Source organism: Agelaius tricolor, unplaced genomic scaffold (assembly GCF_023055355.1).
Source record: "Agelaius tricolor isolate 1412-34295 unplaced genomic scaffold, bAgeTri1.0.p SCAF_55, whole genome shotgun sequence".
NCBI classification, from domain to species: domain Eukaryota; kingdom Metazoa; phylum Chordata; class Aves; order Passeriformes; family Icteridae; genus Agelaius; species Agelaius tricolor.
Window position 1 is genome coordinate 1,045,142 of NW_027269315.1, and position 16,560 is coordinate 1,061,701.

A 16,560-nucleotide genomic window follows, 5' to 3' on the forward strand; every position below is an offset into this window, starting at 1 on the left:
CCCGTTAAAGCGCCCGCGGGGCCGGCGCTCGGTCCCACCGCGGACTGCGCTCCACCATGATGCTGCAGCTCGTGCTCCTCGCCGCGCTCGCCCTGTGCGGTGAGTCCCGCCCGGAGCCTTGGGCCTCGGCACCCCCGAAAGGCCCCTGGAGCAAGCCCGGGGGGACTCACGCCCCCGTGCCTCTGTCCCCAGGGCGCTGCTCCGAGCTGGATCTCGATGGCATGCAGCGGGTGGTCGGCGGCACCGAGGCGCGCTCGCACTCCTGGCCCTCCCAGGTGCGTCCTGCCGGCGTCCCACGGCCCGGCCCGGGGCTCTGCCCGCGCCGCGACCCCGCGCTCAGCCCCGGGCCGTGTCTCGCCCCCTCCCCAGATCTCCCTGCAGTATTACTCCGGGGGAGGCTGGCACCACACCTGCGGGGGCTCCCTCATCCACAGGAACTGGGTGATGACCGCCGCCCACTGCGTCAACAAGTGAGCGCCCCGGGGACCCCTCCTTCCCCTCGCCAAACCTCCTTGCCCCCCAGAACCCTTCCAAGCAGAAATTCTGGCTGCCTCCAGCCCCAGAGCAGCCGCCCTTGGAGCGCTTTTGGCCTCCTCCTTTTTGGCAGGGCCTCCGCGGCGCTTCTCCGGGAGCGCCCCGTTCCCGCTCGGAGCCTCCCGGAGCAGCTCCCGCTCGGGCTGCCCGGAGGCCGGCGCTGACGGAGCGTGTTTGCACCTTGCCGCCAGTAACCTGCAGTACCGTGTGGTGGCCGGCGAGCACAACCTCAACATGAACGACGGCACCGAGCAGGTCTTCAGCGTCAGCAGGATCATCGTCCACCCCTACTACAACTCCAACAACGTGGCCGCAGGGTAACGCTGGCGCAACGGGCACTCGGGGGGAGCCCGGCCGGCGTTTGGGGGCTCCTTGTAACATCCTCTCCCTCCCGCCGGCAGCTACGACATCGCCCTGTTCCGCCTGAGCAGCTCCGCCACCCTGAACAGCGCCGTGCAGCTGGCGGTGCTGCCCCGGGAGGGCACCATCCTGCCCAACAACTACCCCTGCTACATCACGGGCTGGGGCCTGACCCGCAGTGAGTGACGAGCTGCCCCCGACCCAAACTACCCCGGCACCGGCCAACGCCGGCAGCCGCGGCGGCGCCCGCAGCCCGGCACGGCCCCGGCAGGCTCCGCTCGGGGCTGCGCTGGGGGCTCGCAGGTGCCCAGCGCCGGCCGGGGCCGTGCCGAGCCTCGGGGGCACGGGCGGGGCCGGAGGGGCTGCGCGGGGGCCGCGGGCTCGGCTTTGGCCGGGCCGTTCCGGCGGCTCCGAGGCGGCGCTGACCGCCCCGCTCCCCGCAGCCAACGGGCAGCTGTCCAGCGTCCTGCTCCAGGCCCAGCTGCCCGTCGTGGACTACCAGATCTGCTCCAGCGCGTCCTACTGGGGCTCCACCGTCAAGAACACCATGGTGTGCGCCGGCGGCGACGGCGTGCGCTCCGGCTGCCAGGTGCGCCCGCGGCCCCCGCGCTGCCCCCGCCGCCCCCGGCGCGCCCGCAGCCCCGGCTCACGCCGCTCCTCGCTCCGCAGGGCGATTCCGGCGGTCCCCTGCACTGCGCCGTCAACGGGCAGTACCAGGTGCACGGCGTCACCAGCTTCGTGTCCAGCCAGGGCTGCAACGTCCTCCGCAAACCCACCGTGTTCACCCGCGTCTCCGCCTACATCTCCTGGATCAACAGCGTAAGGCGCCCGGGCCGGGCCGGGCCGGGCCGGGCCGGGCTCAGCCCCGGCGCTCTCGGGGCACCGCTGCGCCCGCCCCGGCCCCGGCCCCGCGCGCCTCAGCCCGGCCCTTCCTCCCTTCCAGGTCATCGCCCAGAACTGAGCCCGGCGGGACAAGCGCTCGCTGCCCCCCGCCCATGGACATCCCCTCACTGCCCCGCGCCGCGCTCCGGGCTTCCCGCCCCCGAGCCGGCCTCAATAAAATCTCTCCTCCCGTCTCCGAGCCTCCGCGCTGCCTTTGCTCGCGTCCGCCCATCCTTCCTCCTCCGGCCCGCCATCCTCCTCCTCCTCCCCCAGCTCCCGCACCGGCCCTTCCCCGCCTCCTCCTCTTCCTCGCTCCTCAGGCAAGAGCCCTGCGGAGCAGGAGCTGCCTCCGAGCTCTCGGGGCAGCCCCTGCCTCTGGGGGATGCTGGAAAAGGGGCAAACGCTGCAAAGCCCCTTCCTGCCCTCCAAGGCCTTCGCTCCCTGGCATTGCAGGGGCACGCGGAGCGTTCGGGGCAATCCCATCGGGATCTCCCCTGACTCTTGCTCTATTTCTCTTCCCCAAATTCCCTCCTTGGCCACGAGAGGTGTCGGATTCGGGGACTGCTGCCACCCCCTCGTCCCTCAGCTGCGTCCTGGGGCTGTGCCACAACCCCCAGCCTGGGGACACACCACCGGCACCAACGTGCCCCAAACGCCCGCCTTACACCCAAACAGACACTGCTGGGTGGATCCAGCAGCCGCTGGGAGTTCCCCCCAGCCCTGGGTCGTGTCCTGCTGAACAAAACACCCACGAGTGACAAGAGGGCTCTCCCAGCCCTGGGAGGCCACGGGAGCAGTGGCTGTGCCCGGCCCTGCTGAAGCCCCCGAGGGCTGCGTCCAGTTCTGCCCCTCCCAGCAAGGAAAACACCGAGGGGCTGGAGCATGTTCAGAGAAGGGAACAGAGCTGGGGTGGGGCTGGAGCAGCTGAAGGAGCTGGGAAAGGGGCTCAGCCTGGGCAAAAGGAGGCTCAGGAGGGACCTTCTGGCTCTGACCAACTCCTGACAGGAGGGGACAGCCCGGGGAGGGGTCGGGCTGTGCTCCCAGGGAACAGGGACAGGACGGGAGGGAAGAGTCTCAAGCTGTGCCACGCGCGGCTCAGGTTGGACATCAGGAGATGGACACAATCCCTCCCTTGGCTGGCTGTGATCCCAGCCCTGGTTTCCCATGGCACTCCCAGGTGTCCCATTCCACAAAGCCATCGAGTCCCTGTGCAGTGACACTGGCCCTGCCCCAGCCCAGCCCCAGCTGGTGCCTCTGAGGAGGAACCCTCAGGTTTATCCCCTCACAGTCCAAGAGTGCAAGATTTGCTCTTCCTCCCAATTCTTTGTCTCCTCCTGTCTCTCCCAGTGTCCACCCAACCTGTCTGTGCCACTGCTCTCCAAAGGGTCAGCAAAGGGTCAGCAGCTTTGGCCTCTTGGAGCACCCAGAGCTCAACCTTCATCTCACCCACTAATTGAGCTGTTCCTCGACACACCAAGCACAGAATCCCAGAATCCCTGAGGTGGGAAAGCCCTCCCAGACCATCGAGCCCAAGCTGTGCCCAATCCCCACCTTGTCCCCATCCCTGAGCCCCGAGTGTCACATCCAGTCCTTCCTTGGACATCTCCAGGGATGGGCACCTCAAACTTCCCTGGGCAGCCCCTTCCAATGGCCAACCACCCTGTCTGTGTGTCTTAGGTGGCAAGATGTGGCTGGGGATGTGTATTTTATTATCATCTTCTAGGGGTGGGGCAGTTCTCTTCTGTTCATTGGGCAGCTTTCTTTATCTCTGCCACAGCCAATCCTCCCTCCAGGAGATATCTTCTGTCAATGGGCATTAATTATTATCTGTTCATGGGCCATAAATTTTTAATTATCTTCTGTTTGTGGGCCAATGAGTGTCCCTGCATGGCTGATAAAGTTCTATCATCCCATGGGGAGATGCTCCGCCCAGGGGAGGAGCCAAGCATTCCTACCTGGATCCAATCTGAGATTTCAAACATTCCTACCTGGATACAATCTGACCCTGGGAACAGCACAGCAGCCTTTGCCCAGTGCATTCCCAGAGGAGCAGCTTCTGCTGCCCTGCATTGCCAGAGGGAGCCCAGGCCCATCTCCAGCAGCCCTGGAGCTGCAGAGGAAAACTCCCCCCTTGTGCAGGATCCCTGCTCCAGCAGAGCCACAGCTGGCACTGCAGGAGGGCTGAGCCCCCATGGGATGGGGCTGTGCCACCACCTGACACACAGGGGGTCAGGGCATGGTCTGACTCTGATTGTTGTTTCTATTACTGCTTTTTAATTTTTTTAAATTTTCCCTAATAAAGAACTGTTATTCCTATTCTCAAATCTTTGCCTGAGAGCCCCTTAATTTCAAAATTTTAATAATTCAGAAGGAGGGGTTTACATTTTCCATTTCAAGGGAGGCCCTTGCCATCCTTAGCAGACTCACATCTTTTCAAACCAAGACACCATGAAGAAATTCCTCCTGATGTCCAGCCTGAGCCTCTGGTGACACAGCTTGAGACTCTTCCCTCCCATCCTGTCCCTGTTCCCTGGGAGCACAGCCCGACCCCTCCCCGGGCTGTCCCCTCCTGTCAGGGGTTGGTCAGAGCCAGAAGGTCCCTCCTGAGCCTCCTTTTGCCCAGGCTGAGCCCCTTTCCCAGCTCCTTCAGCTGCTGCAGCCCCACCCCAGCTCTGTTCCCTTCTCTGAACACGCTCCAGCCCCTCGGTGTTTTCCTTGCTGGGAGGGGCAGAACTGGACGCAGCCCTCGGGGGCTTCAGCAGGGCCGGGCACAGCCACTGCTCCCGTGGCCTCCCAGGGCTGGGAGAGCCCTCTTGTCACTCGTGGGTGTTTTGTTCAGCAGGACACGACCCAGGGCTGGGGGGAACTCCCAGCGGCTGCTGGATCCACCCAGCAGTGTCTGTTTGGGTGTAAGGCGGGCGTTTGGGGCACGTTGGTGCCGGTGGTGTGTCCCCAGGCTGGGGGTTGTGGCACAGCCCCAGGACGCAGCTGAGGGACGAGGGGGTGGCAGCAGTCCCCGAATCCGACACCTCTCGTGGCCAAGGAGGGAATTTGGGGAAGAGAAATAGAGCAAGAGTCAGGGGAGATCCCGATGGGATTGCCCCGAACGCTCCGCGTGCCCCTGCAATGCCAGGGAGCGAAGGCCTTGGAGGGCAGGAAGGGGCTTTGCAGCGTTTGCCCCTTTTCCAGCATCCCCCAGAGGCAGGGGCTGCCCCGAGAGCTCGGAGGCAGCTCCTGCTCCGCAGGGCTCTTGCCTGAGGAGCGAGGAAGAGGAGGAGGCGGGGAAGGGCCGGTGCGGGAGCTGGGGGAGGAGGAGGAGGATGGCGGGCCGGAGGAGGAAGGATGGGCGGACGCGAGCAAAGGCAGCGCGGAGGCTCGGAGACGGGAGGAGAGATTTTATTGAGGCCGGCTCGGGGGCGGGAAGCCCGGAGCGCGGCGCGGGGCAGTGAGGGGATGTCCATGGGCGGGGGGCAGCGAGCGCTTGTCCCGCCGGGCTCAGTTCTGGGCGATGACCTGGAAGGGAGGAAGGGCCGGGCTGAGGCGCGCGGGGCCGGGGCCGGGGCGGGCGCAGCGGTGCCCCGAGAGCGCCGGGGCTGAGCCCGGCCCGGCCCGGCCCGGCCCGGCCCGGGCGCCTTACGCTGTTGATCCAGGAGATGTAGGCGGAGACGCGGGTGAACACGGTGGGTTTGCGGAGGACGTTGCAGCCCTGGCTGGACACGAAGCTGGTGACGCCGTGCACCTGGTACTGCCCGTTGACGGCGCAGTGCAGGGGACCGCCGGAATCGCCCTGCGGAGCGAGGAGCGGCGTGAGCCGGGGCTGCGGGCGCGCCGGGGGCGGCGGGGGCAGCGCGGGGGCCGCGGGCGCACCTGGCAGCCGGAGCGCACGCCGTCGCCGCCGGCGCACACCATGGTGTTCTTGACGGTGGAGCCCCAGTAGGACGCGCTGGAGCAGATCTGGTAGTCCACGACGGGCAGCTGGGCCTGGAGCAGGACGCTGGACAGCTGCCCGTTGGCTGCGGGGAGCGGGGCGGTCAGCGCCGCCTCGGAGCCGCCGGAACGGCCCGGCCAAAGCCGAGCCCGCGGCCCCCGCGCAGCCCCTCCGGCCCCGCCCGTGCCCCCGAGGCTCGGCACGGCCCCGGCCGGCGCTGGGCACCTGCGAGCCCCCAGCGCAGCCCCGAGCGGAGCCTGCCGGGGCCGTGCCGGGCTGCGGGCGCCGCCGCGGCTGCCGGCGTTGGCCGGTGCCGGGGCAATTTGGGTCGGGGGCAGCTCGTCACTCACTGCGGGTCAGGCCCCAGCCCGTGATGTAGCAGGGGTAGTTGTTGGGCAGGATGGTGCCCTCCCGGGGCAGCACGGCCAGCTGCACGGCGCTGTTCAGGGTGGCGGAGCTGCTCAGGCGGAACAGGGCGATGTCGTAGCTGCCGGCGGGAGGGAGAGGATGTTACAAGGAGCCCCCAAACGCCGGCCGGGCTCCCCCCGAGTGCCCGTTGCGCCAGCGTTACCCTGCGGCCACGTTGTTGGAGTTGTAGTAGGGGTGGACGATGATCCTGCTGACGCTGAAGACCTGCTCGGTGCCGTCGTTCATGTTGAGGTTGTGCTCGCCGGCCACCACACGGTACTGCAGGTTACTGGCGGCAAGGTGCAAACACGCTCCGTCAGCGCCGGCCTCCGGGCAGCCCGAGCGGGAGCTGCTCCGGGAGGCTCCGAGCGGGAACGGGGCGCTCCCGGAGAAGCGCCGCGGAGGCCCTGCCAAAAAGGAGGAGGCCAAAAGCGCTCCAAGGGCGGCTGCTCTGGGGCTGGAGGCAGCCAGAATTTCTGCTTGGAAGGGTTTTGGGGGGCAAGGAGGTTTGGCGAGGGGAAGGAGGGGTCCCCGGGGCGCTCACTTGTTGACGCAGTGGGCGGCGGTCATCACCCAGTTCCTGTGGATGAGGGAGCCCCCGCAGGTGTGGTGCCAGCCTCCCCCGGAGTAATACTGCAGGGAGATCTGGGGAGGGGGCGAGACACGGCCCGGGGCTGAGCGCGGGGTCGCGGCGCGGGCAGAGCCCCGGGCCGGGCCGTGGGACGCCGGCAGGACGCACCTGGGAGGGCCAGGAGTGCGAGCGCGCCTCGGTGCCGCCGACCACCCGCTGCATGCCATCGAGATCCAGCTCGGAGCAGCGCCCTGGGGACAGAGGCACGGGGGCGTGAGTCCCCCCGGGCTTGCTCCAGGGGCCTTTCGGGGGTGCCGAGGCCCAAGGCTCCGGGCGGGACTCACCGCACAGGGCGAGCGCGGCGAGGAGCACGAGCTGCAGCATCATGGTGGAGCGCAGTCCGCGGTGGGACCGAGCGCCGGCCCCGCGGGCGCTTTAACGGGGCGGCGGGAGGCGGCGCGGGAAGGGCAGCAGGTGCCGCGGCCCCCGCCGAGCGGCCTTGGCCCCTGTGCCAAAGAACACTCGGTCCCCAGGCAGCCCGGGGACACCCCGAGCCCCCCTCGGCGCTGCAGCCCAGGGAGACGCTGCCCTGCGCTGCCGCCTCCTGTGCCCGGGTCCCCGAGCCGCGTCACCGCTGCCTCCCGCTCTCCTCAGCCCCAGGAGGCCTTGGCTGCAGCTCTGCCCGGCCTCGGTTCGTGCCATGGCGCCCAGGGGCTCGATCCAACCCCTGGATGGAGCCACATCGGCACCGGGATGGGGAAATCGAGGCACAAACGGGGCACGACCGTCAGCCCCTCCCCAAGCCCCCGGCACAGCCAGCGCTGGAGCAGGGCCGGGGCTCCCTGGGGCCTGAGGCTGGGGCAGGAGGAAGCAGAGATAGGTTTGAAATAAACCCTGGGATTTTGGCCAAAACTCTGTCATGTTTTACCCCTTGAACTCCAAATGGAGATTGTTTTGGTGAGGAACATTGACCCTTGAGGCACAGGCCTTGGCATTCGGGATCACAAGGCTCATGGGGTCAACCAGGTCCAAAAAAGTGTTGGGAATAAAAAGCACCTGCTGCAGTTCTGCATTTATTTCCAAGGAAAACACGAAACTTCCCAGGAACACAATTCCCAAGTAATCCCATGTTTGTTCTATCAGCACCAAGGGCACAGAGTGAGGGACAGCGGCAACGGCTCCGCCCCACACAGGGACACCCCAAGGCAAAGCTGATCCCCCAGCTGTGGCACAAAGGGCTGTACACTCATTTTTGGGTTAAAAAAGTGGGATTTGTGGATTACTGAGATTTTTGCGATCATTCTGTGTTAGACACACAACTTGTTTCCTATCCAACTCCAGATGTTCCACAGTTCTTTCTTCCCAGAGGGTCTTTTCCACCTCAGAATATCCATGATTCCATGGGTCTGGACATCTGGGAGCACTTGGACAACACTCCTGGATTTTGGGGATCTTTGGGGTTGTCCTTTGCAGAACCAACAGTTTTCCTTTATCATCCTTGTGTGTCCCTTCCACCTCTGGTGATTCCACGACCCGAGAGGTCAGGGACCTTTTGACCACCTTGAACTTCGGGGTTTTGCCATCAGTGACCATTAGGAGTTGTCCTGCACGGGGCCAGGAGCTGCCTCCATGATCCTTTGTGTGTCCCTCCCAGCTGGATCCTCCATGGCCCCCCAGCCCTGCGGCCTGGCCGGGTTCCAGGAGAGCCTTTTTGGGGTTTGGGGGTTCCGGGGCGCGCAGCGGATGCTGCCTGGCCTCGCCTCCAACTTCCTCCCTCAGAAGCCTCCAACGGCAGCTGCGGGGCCGCGCCGGGGCCGTGCTGGGGCCATGGCCGAGGGCAGGAGTGGCAGCGCCGGGCTCTTCGCCAGGCAGGTCCAGAAGCGCTTCAGCCGCGCCCAGGAGAAGGTACGGAGGTGCCACCCATCCCCACACCCCACCTGTGACTGGGTTTGTCCTTCTCTCCCCCCTCAGCGCTCCCGGGGTGGCCCAAATGGCACAGCTCAGCACCTTTGGGTGCTCACAGGGTGAGAATTTGGGGGTTTCTGGGTCAATGTCATTGCTGCTCCAAGGGTTTGGGGAATGGCATCTCCCAAAGCTCCCCAAGACACTTTGGCTTCTCCAATGGTGGGGGGTTCTCTACCCAAAACACCTTTGTGGGGGTTATGGGGGGGCTGTGGGGTGGTGGCACGGGGTGCCTGGGCTGGCTGGCACTGGGGGTGCCCAGCAGGACCCAGCGTGGCCGGGGGTCCCAGGAGCCTTGGTGAGATCAGCAGAGGCCCACAGGAAACGAGGGGGAAGGGCCGCGGAAACGGCACGAGCGGGGCGATTCTCACTGCTTTGGGGGAGCCTCTTTCCTTTCCTCTCCCCTAAAAGTAGCTGTGACTCCCCTTTTGGGGTGACACAAGGACCCCTTTCAAACCCTCACCCTCCCGGCTTTCCTGGCTGGGGCTCGGTGCTAAATTTGGCTTTCCCACGGCTCAATCATCCCGGGCCAGGCTCTGGCTGCTTCCTGCACGCTGCAAATCTCCCTCCCAGCCGGTCCTGGCCTCTTCCCAGGGGGCCCAATCTCTTCCTGGACATCCCAAATCTCCCTCTGACCCAGTCCCAGCCTCTTCCTGGACATCCCAAATCTCCCTCTGACCCAGCCCCAGCCTCTTCCTGGACACTCCAAAGCTCACTGCTCCCAGCCCTGGCCCCTTCCTGTGGGGTTCAAGCTGTTTGTGGGCGCCCAAAAAGTCCCTCCTGCCTGGCCCAGGCTCTTCCTGGGGGGTTCAGCCTCTTCCTGGACACCTCGAATTTCTCCTCATCTGGCTTCAGTCATTCTCCAGAGGGTCACCTTCTTCCTGGGCACCCCAAAACCCCTTCATGCCTGGCCCCAGCCTCTTCCCAGGGGAGCTCAGTCTCTTCCTGGGCACCCCAAAGCTGCCCCAGTCCAGACTCAGCCTCTTCCCAGGAGGTTCAGCCTGGACACCCCAAATCTCTCCCACCCAGAGCAGCCTCTCAGCTCTGCTTCAGCCTCCTCATCCTCCTCATGGTGTCCCCTGTGCCCCACAGCCGGGGCTTGGGGTGTTTTGGGATGCACAGGGCTGCACCCACAGGGTTTAGGGTGGGAGGTAGATTGGCACCCAAAAATTCACCGTTTTCCTGAAAGAAATAAAAGCACAGAGGGATGCAGTGAAATTTTGCATTTCCACATCAATCCTGCCCCGCTGGCTCCTCGGCAGCTCCTCAGGGGGGTTTTGGGGGGCCCGGGGGGCGCAGCCCGGTGCCCTTGGGGTGTGGTGGGGGCCTCTTCCCCTCTCTCTCCATCACAGGTTTTGCAAAAATTGGGCAAAACGGTGGAAACCAAAGATGAGCAGTTCGAGCAGAGCGCCTACAACTTCCAGCTGCAGCAGGTGACAGGGGGACACTGGGGACACCGGGGACACCGGGGACATTGGGGACACCCCCGGGGGTCCCTGTCCCCGCGGACAGCCCTGACCTCCCCCCTCGCCGCCGTATTTTGCAGAACGAGGGTCACAAACTCTACAAGGAGCTCAAGGGGTTCGTGGGAGCCGTGAGAGGTGAGGAACCCATCCGGGATGGATCCGGTAACAGGGAGGGACTCGGGGCGGAGCCGGGATAATAAATCAGGAATAGCAGAGGAAATAAATCATGCTACAATAAATAGATTGAGCATTAAAAATCAGTATCAAATCAAAATAAAGAATAAATAAAAATAAATACTGAGAATAAATAGATTGTAAGCTATGAATGGATAATAAAGAGAAAATAGTTAATAAAATACTATACGTGGGATAATAGATAATATAATATAGATGAGATATATATGTCCTACATATATGACATATGCAATATATATTTTTATATCTCATTATTTATTAAATGCATATGAGATAATAAAGAGATAAAATAATAGAGAGATAATAGAGAAATAAAAATAATAGAGAGATAATGAAGATATATAAGTAATATCTATTTAAAAGATATTAAAGATAAAATAATAATATTAGTAGTAATAATATATAGGTTTAATATCAATAATATTAAATGATAATATAACATAATATAATATAATAATTAATATCGGTAATACTATTAATAAAATAATAATAATAAAAACTGTATGTGGGATAATAGATAATGAATATATATGGGATATATATTATATACAAGATATTAAATAGAAAAACAGATAATACATATGTTATATATTGTATATATATGGGATAATAGCGACAATAAATAATTTTAAATAACACACCTGGGCTAATAAACAACAACAGACAGCAGTGAATAAATTAATAACGATCAGGAATAAATGATAATGACAATGATAATGATCGTGATCGTGATAGTGATAGTGATAATGATAACTGATTATGATCATGATAGTGATAGTGAGAATGATAATGATAGCTATAATAATAATGACAATAATAATTATAATAATAATAACGATAATGATTATTATAATTATGATAATGACAATGACAATGATAATTATCATGATAGTGATAATGATAGTAGTTATAATAATAATGACAATGATAATTATAATGATAATAATAACGATAATGATTATTATAATTATGACAATGATAACTGATCCTGATCATGATAGTGATAGTGATAATGATAATGACAATGATAATTATAATGATAATAATAACGATAATGATAATTCTGATAATGACAATGATAATAATAATGATAGTGATAATGATAACGACAGTGATAACGATCGTGCCGGGTGTCTGTGCCCGCAGTGATGCACGAGAGCTCCCGCAGAGTGGCCGAGACGCTGCAGGAGATTTACAGCCCTGAGTGGGACGGGCACGAGGAGCTCCGCGCCATCGCCGAAGTGAGCCCCGGGTGTCCCCAAGGGTCCCCTTGAAGCCTGGGGGCGTTGGGGGGGTCCCGGCTGTCACTGCTGTCCCTGTCCCTGTCCCCCCAGAGCAATGACCTCCTGTGGGAGGACTACGAGGCGAAGTTGGCCGACCAAGCCCTGCGGCTCATGGAGAATTACCTGGCTCAGTTCGGGGACTTTAAGGTGCCTCCCTGGGCGGTCGGGCGGGGTTGGGGACAGGGGGAGCACGGGGGGGTCCTGGCTCACCTGTCCCCCCCCCCAGGAGCGCATCGCCAAGCGGGGCCGAAAGCTCGTGGACTACGACAGCGCCCGGCACCACCTGGAGGCTCTTCAGAGCGCCAAGAAAAAGGACGAGGCCAAAATCGCCAAGGTTGGGACCCCCCAGCACAGCCCCCGTGTGGGGACAGTGCCCCGGCCGTGGGGACAAAGCCGCGACCCCCCCGTCCCTCCCGGCAGGCCGAGGAGGAGTTCAATAGAGCCCAGGCGGTGTTTGAGGAGCTGAACAGGGACCTGCGGGAGGAGCTGCCGGTCCTGTACGGCAGGTACGGGCTGTCACAGGCCTGGGGACACCGCGGGGGCTCGGGGACGTGCGGGGGGCTGGGGGACACTGCAGGGATTTGGGGACATCACGGGGATGGAGGTCACCGGGGGGGGCGTCAGGGTGGGGATATCATGGGGCTGGGGGACACCACAAGGGCTTGGGGACATCACAGACCAGGGGGTGGGGGACATCATGGGGCTGGGGGACACGGCAGGGGGACATCGTGGGGCTGGGGACATCGTGGGGCTGGGGGACAAGGCAGGGGGACATCGTGTGGCTGGGGACGTTGTGGGGCTGGGGGACACGGCAGGAGCGGAGGGACATGGCAGGGACGGGGGGACATCGTGGTGCTGGGGGACATGGCAGGGACGGGGGGACATTGTGGAGCTGGGGGACATGGCAGGGCTGGGGGGACATTGTGGGGTCGGGGGACATGGCAGGGCTGGGGGACACGGGCTGGGCATGGGTGCCATCATGTGGGTGAGGTCCCTCCATGCAGGGAAGGACTTGCGTGGGTCTCTCCTCAAGGTCCACCCTGGGGACACATCGGGGGTCCTGGGGGGACATCGGCCACGGGGCCCTGTGACAGTGGGAGGTGGCAGCTCCGCGGCACCCATGGGGTGGCCCTGAGGGGACATTCCCGTTCCGTGAGGGGCCCACGGAGTTGGGGACTCAGGGGGAGGGACGGGTGGGAAGTGGCTGAGTACCCCCGACCCCTCCGGTGTCCCCTCGGTGGGACATCGTGGGGCACGCCCAGACCCCTCCGGTGTCCCCTCTGGTGTCCCCTCGTTCGGACATCGTGGGGCACGCCCAGACCCCTCCCTGTCCCCCGCAGCCGCCTCGCCTGTTACGTCACCGTTTTCCAGAACATCTCCAACCTCCGTGACGTCTTCTACAAGGAGATGAGCAAGGTGGGGACGGCACCCCAAAACACCTCCCCCGCCCCCCGGCATCCTCAGGTGTCCCCAGGTGTCCCCAGGCGTCCCCAAGTGTCCCCAAGTGTCCCCAGGTGTCCCAGGTGTCCCAGGTGTCCATGCCGGTGCTGTTCCCCAGAGTCCTTGCTCTTCATTTCGTTCATTCATTCAGAGCAGCCCGAGGGTGTTTGGGGTGTCCCGAGGTGTTGGGGCCCTGCTGAGCCCCCGGATGATGGGGGGCACCTGGGGGGCCCCCTGAAGTGTTTCTGTGTCCCCCCTCCCCAGCTCAACCGGGACCTGTACGAGGTGATGAGCAAACTGGAGAAGCAGCACTCGAGCAAGGTGTTCATCATCAAAGGTGTCCCCAGGTAACACCCGGGGAGATGAGGGGACAGCAGAGCTGAGGGGACATTTTGCCCCCCAGCCCCAAAAATGTGATGGAGGCTCCGGTCCCACAGTCCTGGGGTGGGCGGGCGTCTGCCAAAGATGGGCTGAAGGTGCTTCTTGTGGGCCTGGGGAATTATCGGGGTCCTGCTGGCTGGGGAAGCGCCCCCCGCAAGCTGGGACGGTGACACCCCAAGGAGGAGCCCCGAGTTGAACCCTTCTATCCCCCCCAGCAATCGCCGCTCTCTGGTCATCTCGGCGCCCGTGAGCCCCCCGGCCATGTTCCCCTGCCCGGACAAGGCCCCCGTGCTGGACGCGGAGGTGACACCGTGGTCCCCCGGCGGGGGCAGCGCCGCCACCGACACCGCCACCCCCGCGGTGTCCCCCGGGCCCCCCCCGGCTTCGCCCGCCAGCGGGGGCTCCCTGGCCTCGGTGTCCAGCGAGGAGAGCGCGGAGCCCGGCCCCGGCCGCGACAGCGAGCCCCCGGAGCAGGCGACAGCGGTGACAGGGTCGGTGTCCAGCGAGGAGCCCCCGGAGCAGGCGACAGCGGTGACAGGGTCGGTGTCCAGCGAGGAGCCCCCGGAGCCCATCTCCGACCCCGACTCTCTGTCCCCTGGTCAGGAGCCGTCGGCGACAGCCGCGGAGCCGGGGGGTGACAGCGGGGCGCGGGGGGGCCCCGAGGGCATCGCCACCTCGCTGGCGTCACTGATTTTATCCGAGGCCATCGTCCAGGCCGCTGGCACCTTGTCAGCAGCGGCGGGGACAGCCGCGGGCACGGCAGGGGACAGCGCGGCCACCAGCGCGGAGGGTCGGGCGCGGCCCGCGGTGTCGCCGTCCCCCACCGCAGCTGTCCCCTGCCGTGCCCCCAGCCCCGCGGCCACTCCCCGGGAGCCGTGCCAGCTCGGCGGTGAGCGGGGACAGCGCGGGGACACCGGGGACAGCGCGGAGGCGGCGGATGTCGAGCCAGAGGTGCGCAAAACTCAGGTGGGAAAGTTCTGGGGGACGCCGGGGTGGGAGCGAGGGGGGATTCCGGGCTGGGGACACCCGGGAGGGATGTGGGGACACGGGGCTGGCCCCGGGGACAAAGCCAGCCCCTGGGACACCCTGTGCCGCAGGTGGGGCCGGAGCTGCCCCTCCCCCGGCTCCGGGCACGGCCGGAGCCCCCCTGGACCCCCAAGCCAGGCGGGTGCCACGGGCGGGGGGCTCGGTCCCTTTTGGGTGGGATTCAACCGAACCACGAGGTGCCAGCGTCACCCCCGTGTCTCTCCCAGGGCTGTTCCGGGACACCGGAGCAGGACACGAGCCAGGACACGAGCCGGGACCCCTCAGGTGCTGCAGACCCCCCCCAGGATCCCCCCGAGTTCCTCAGCGCCCTCTGATCCCAGGGAAATGCGGCTTCTTCCCCAAATTCATTTCCCAGAAAGTATTTCCCAGCCCCCATCCCGTCCGAAATAAAGATGGAAAAGGTGGAAAAATCCCAAAACTCCATCTGGGATTGCGGAGGGGTCCGGGGCGATCCCACCGGCGGATTTGGGGTGGCTGAGGAGTGTAGGGCGGGGAGGTTGGGGGTTGTCACTCTCTGCCCTGCTCCAACACCCGTGACTCGGGGAAAAGGCGTCGAGCCTGTTCCACCGGCTCCCGGAAAATGCGCTGTGATGTCAAAAACCCCCCAAAACACCCCAATTTTCCCCTCCCGTGATCCAGAATTCCCCCAATCTCCGGGATGATGGGTTTGTCCCGCAGCCAGCGAAGGGTTAAGCGGGGCAGGGATCCTGGGGGGTTGATCCTCATTCCAGCCGAACTGGAAAGGTGAGGTAGGAAAAGGGCAACGCCTTCACCTGGGCAACGCCTTCACCTGGAGCCGCACATGGTGCCGGCAGGTAAGAGCTGCAGGAGAGGGACCTGGATCCCGGGATGTCCCTCCCCCCGAAATCCCCGACCCCTGGGGGGCTTCAGGGGGCAAATTCCAGGCACAGGGATCCGGCCAGGGCGGCACCGCGGCCCTGCAGTGAGGGACGGGGTGTGCGGCCGGTCCGGGGTGAAGCCGGAATGTCGGGGCTCGGCCGGGCGTTTTCCAGCTGGATTTGGGGTGGGAGGGGAGGAAAAGGCCGGATCCTGCCACAGGGAGAGGCTGAAAGCAGGAAATCCGGCAGGAAAGCTGAGGGGGAAGCAGGGGGAGCAAAGTGCCCGTCCCAGGGGATCATCCCAAAGTGAGGGACAAGAAACGAGGGCGAGCAGCAAATCCCGGCCTCCACCCGCTGGGGAGGGGACGGGGCGGCTGTAAAGGGGCTGAGGAGCACCCCAAAAGAAGCCGGGGGGATGGTTTGGTGATCCCATCCTCCATCCACCAGGAATGGGAACAGAGGGGCTGGAAAGGCACTGCCGAGCAGCCCTAAAAATCTGTAGGGACAGTTTATTCCTCCTGTCCTCCAGGCACTGGGAATGGGGATGGGAATGGGGATGGGAATGGGGATAGGAATGGGAATGGGGGGCTGGAAAGGCGCTCCCAAGCATGCCTAAAAATCTATAGGGACGGTTTATTCCTCTTGTTCTCCAGGCACTGGGAACGGACATGGGAATGGGAATGGGGGGGCTGTAAAGGCCCTGCTGAACAGCCCTAAAAATCTGTAGGGACAAACAAATCTGTTTGTTCCTCCTGTCCTCCAGGCACCAAGAATGGGGATGGGGATGGGAATGGAGGGGCTGTAAAGGTGCTCCCAAGCACCCCTAAAAATCTGTAGGGACGGTTTGCTCCTCCTGTCCTCCAGGCACCGAGAACAGGAATGGGGATGGGGATAGGGGGGCTGTAAAAGTGCTCCCAAGCACCCCTAAAAATCTGTAGGGACAGTTTGTTCCTCCTGTCCTCCAGGCAACGAGAACAGGAATGGGGATGGGGATAGTGATGGGAATGGAGGGGCTGTAAAGGCGCTGCTGAGCACCCCTAAAAATCTGTAGGGACGGTTTGCTCCTCCTGTCCTCCAGGCAACGAGAACAGGAATGGGAATGGGGATAGGGGGGCTGTAAAAGTGCTCCCAAGCACCCCTAAAAATCTGTAGGGACGGTTTGCTCCTCTCGTCCTCCAGGCACTGGGAACAGGAATACGGATGGGAATGGGAGGGCTGCAAAATACTCCTAAGCATCCCTAAAAAATCGTTGTAGGGTTGGTTT

The 16,560-nt window shown here is 62.6% G+C and overlaps 3 protein-coding genes across 4 annotated transcripts; 2 read left to right on the forward strand and 1 right to left on the reverse strand.

The window, feature by feature from the left end:
- Positions 1 to 59: 59 nt before the first annotated feature.
- On the forward strand, positions 60 to 5,179 carry LOC139604724 (chymotrypsin-like elastase family member 1). Its single transcript, XM_071455946.1, has 8 exons — positions 60 to 99; positions 193 to 275; positions 370 to 470; positions 726 to 851; positions 936 to 1,072; positions 1,338 to 1,483; positions 1,564 to 1,713; positions 4,976 to 5,179. Exons 1-8 carry the CDS (start codon positions 60 to 62, stop codon positions 5,177 to 5,179), a joined length of 987 nt encoding a protein of 328 aa, XP_071312047.1.
- Positions 5,180 to 5,271: 92 nt separating this feature from the next.
- Positions 5,272 to 7,067, reverse strand: LOC139604725 (chymotrypsin-like elastase family member 1). The gene is made up of 8 exons (XM_071455947.1): positions 7,028 to 7,067; positions 6,852 to 6,934; positions 6,657 to 6,757; positions 6,276 to 6,401; positions 6,055 to 6,191; positions 5,644 to 5,789; positions 5,414 to 5,563; positions 5,272 to 5,289 (listed from the first exon to the last, which is right to left on the reverse strand). Exons 1-8 carry the CDS (start codon positions 7,065 to 7,067, stop codon positions 5,272 to 5,274), a joined length of 801 nt encoding a protein of 266 aa, XP_071312048.1.
- A 1,378-nt stretch (positions 7,068 to 8,445) lies between these two features.
- Positions 8,446 to 14,867, forward strand: BIN2 (bridging integrator 2). 2 transcript variants are annotated; one of them, XM_071455977.1, is made up of 11 exons: positions 8,446 to 8,588; positions 9,998 to 10,078; positions 10,192 to 10,246; positions 11,453 to 11,547; positions 11,641 to 11,736; positions 11,816 to 11,923; positions 12,010 to 12,095; positions 12,930 to 13,005; positions 13,294 to 13,376; positions 13,626 to 14,376; positions 14,664 to 14,867. In XM_071455977.1, exons 1-11 carry the CDS (start codon positions 8,511 to 8,513, stop codon positions 14,769 to 14,771), a joined length of 1,617 nt encoding a protein of 538 aa, XP_071312078.1. In that variant the 5' UTR covers positions 8,446 to 8,510; the 3' UTR covers positions 14,772 to 14,867. The 2 variants fall into 2 exon arrangements, with proteins under 2 accessions (XP_071312078.1, XP_071312080.1); XM_071455979.1 differs by having other exon boundaries at positions 13,626 to 14,361.
- The last annotated feature ends 1,693 nt before the right edge of the window (positions 14,868 to 16,560 follow it).

Excerpts from the sequence above, each read along its gene's own strand:
- LOC139604725 (XM_071455947.1), bottom strand. The coding sequence starts at position 7,067 with ATGCTGCAGCTCGTGCTCCTCGCCGCGCTCGCCCTGTGCG. Across the intron at positions 6,192-6,275 it reads TCCAACAACGTGGCCGCAGG|CTACGACATCGCCCTGTTCC; the intron begins GTAACGCTGGCG and ends TCCCGCCGGCAG. Across the intron at positions 5,790-6,054 it reads GGGCTGGGGCCTGACCCGCA|CCAACGGGCAGCTGTCCAGC; the intron begins GTGAGTGACGAG and ends CGCTCCCCGCAG.
- LOC139604724 (XM_071455946.1), top strand. The coding sequence starts at position 60 with ATGCTGCAGCTCGTGCTCCTCGCCGCGCTCGCCCTGTGCG. Across the intron at positions 100-192 it reads CGCCGCGCTCGCCCTGTGCG|GGCGCTGCTCCGAGCTGGAT; the intron begins GTGAGTCCCGCC and ends CTCTGTCCCCAG. Across the intron at positions 852-935 it reads TCCAACAACGTGGCCGCAGG|CTACGACATCGCCCTGTTCC; the intron begins GTAACGCTGGCG and ends TCCCGCCGGCAG.
- BIN2 (XM_071455977.1), top strand. The coding sequence starts at position 8,511 with ATGGCCGAGGGCAGGAGTGGCAGCGCCGGGCTCTTCGCCAGGCAGGTC. Across the intron at positions 11,548-11,640 it reads AGCTCCGCGCCATCGCCGAA|AGCAATGACCTCCTGTGGGA; the intron begins GTGAGCCCCGGG and ends CTGTCCCCCCAG. Across the intron at positions 14,377-14,663 it reads CAGAGGTGCGCAAAACTCAG|GGCTGTTCCGGGACACCGGA; the intron begins GTGGGAAAGTTC and ends TGTCTCTCCCAG.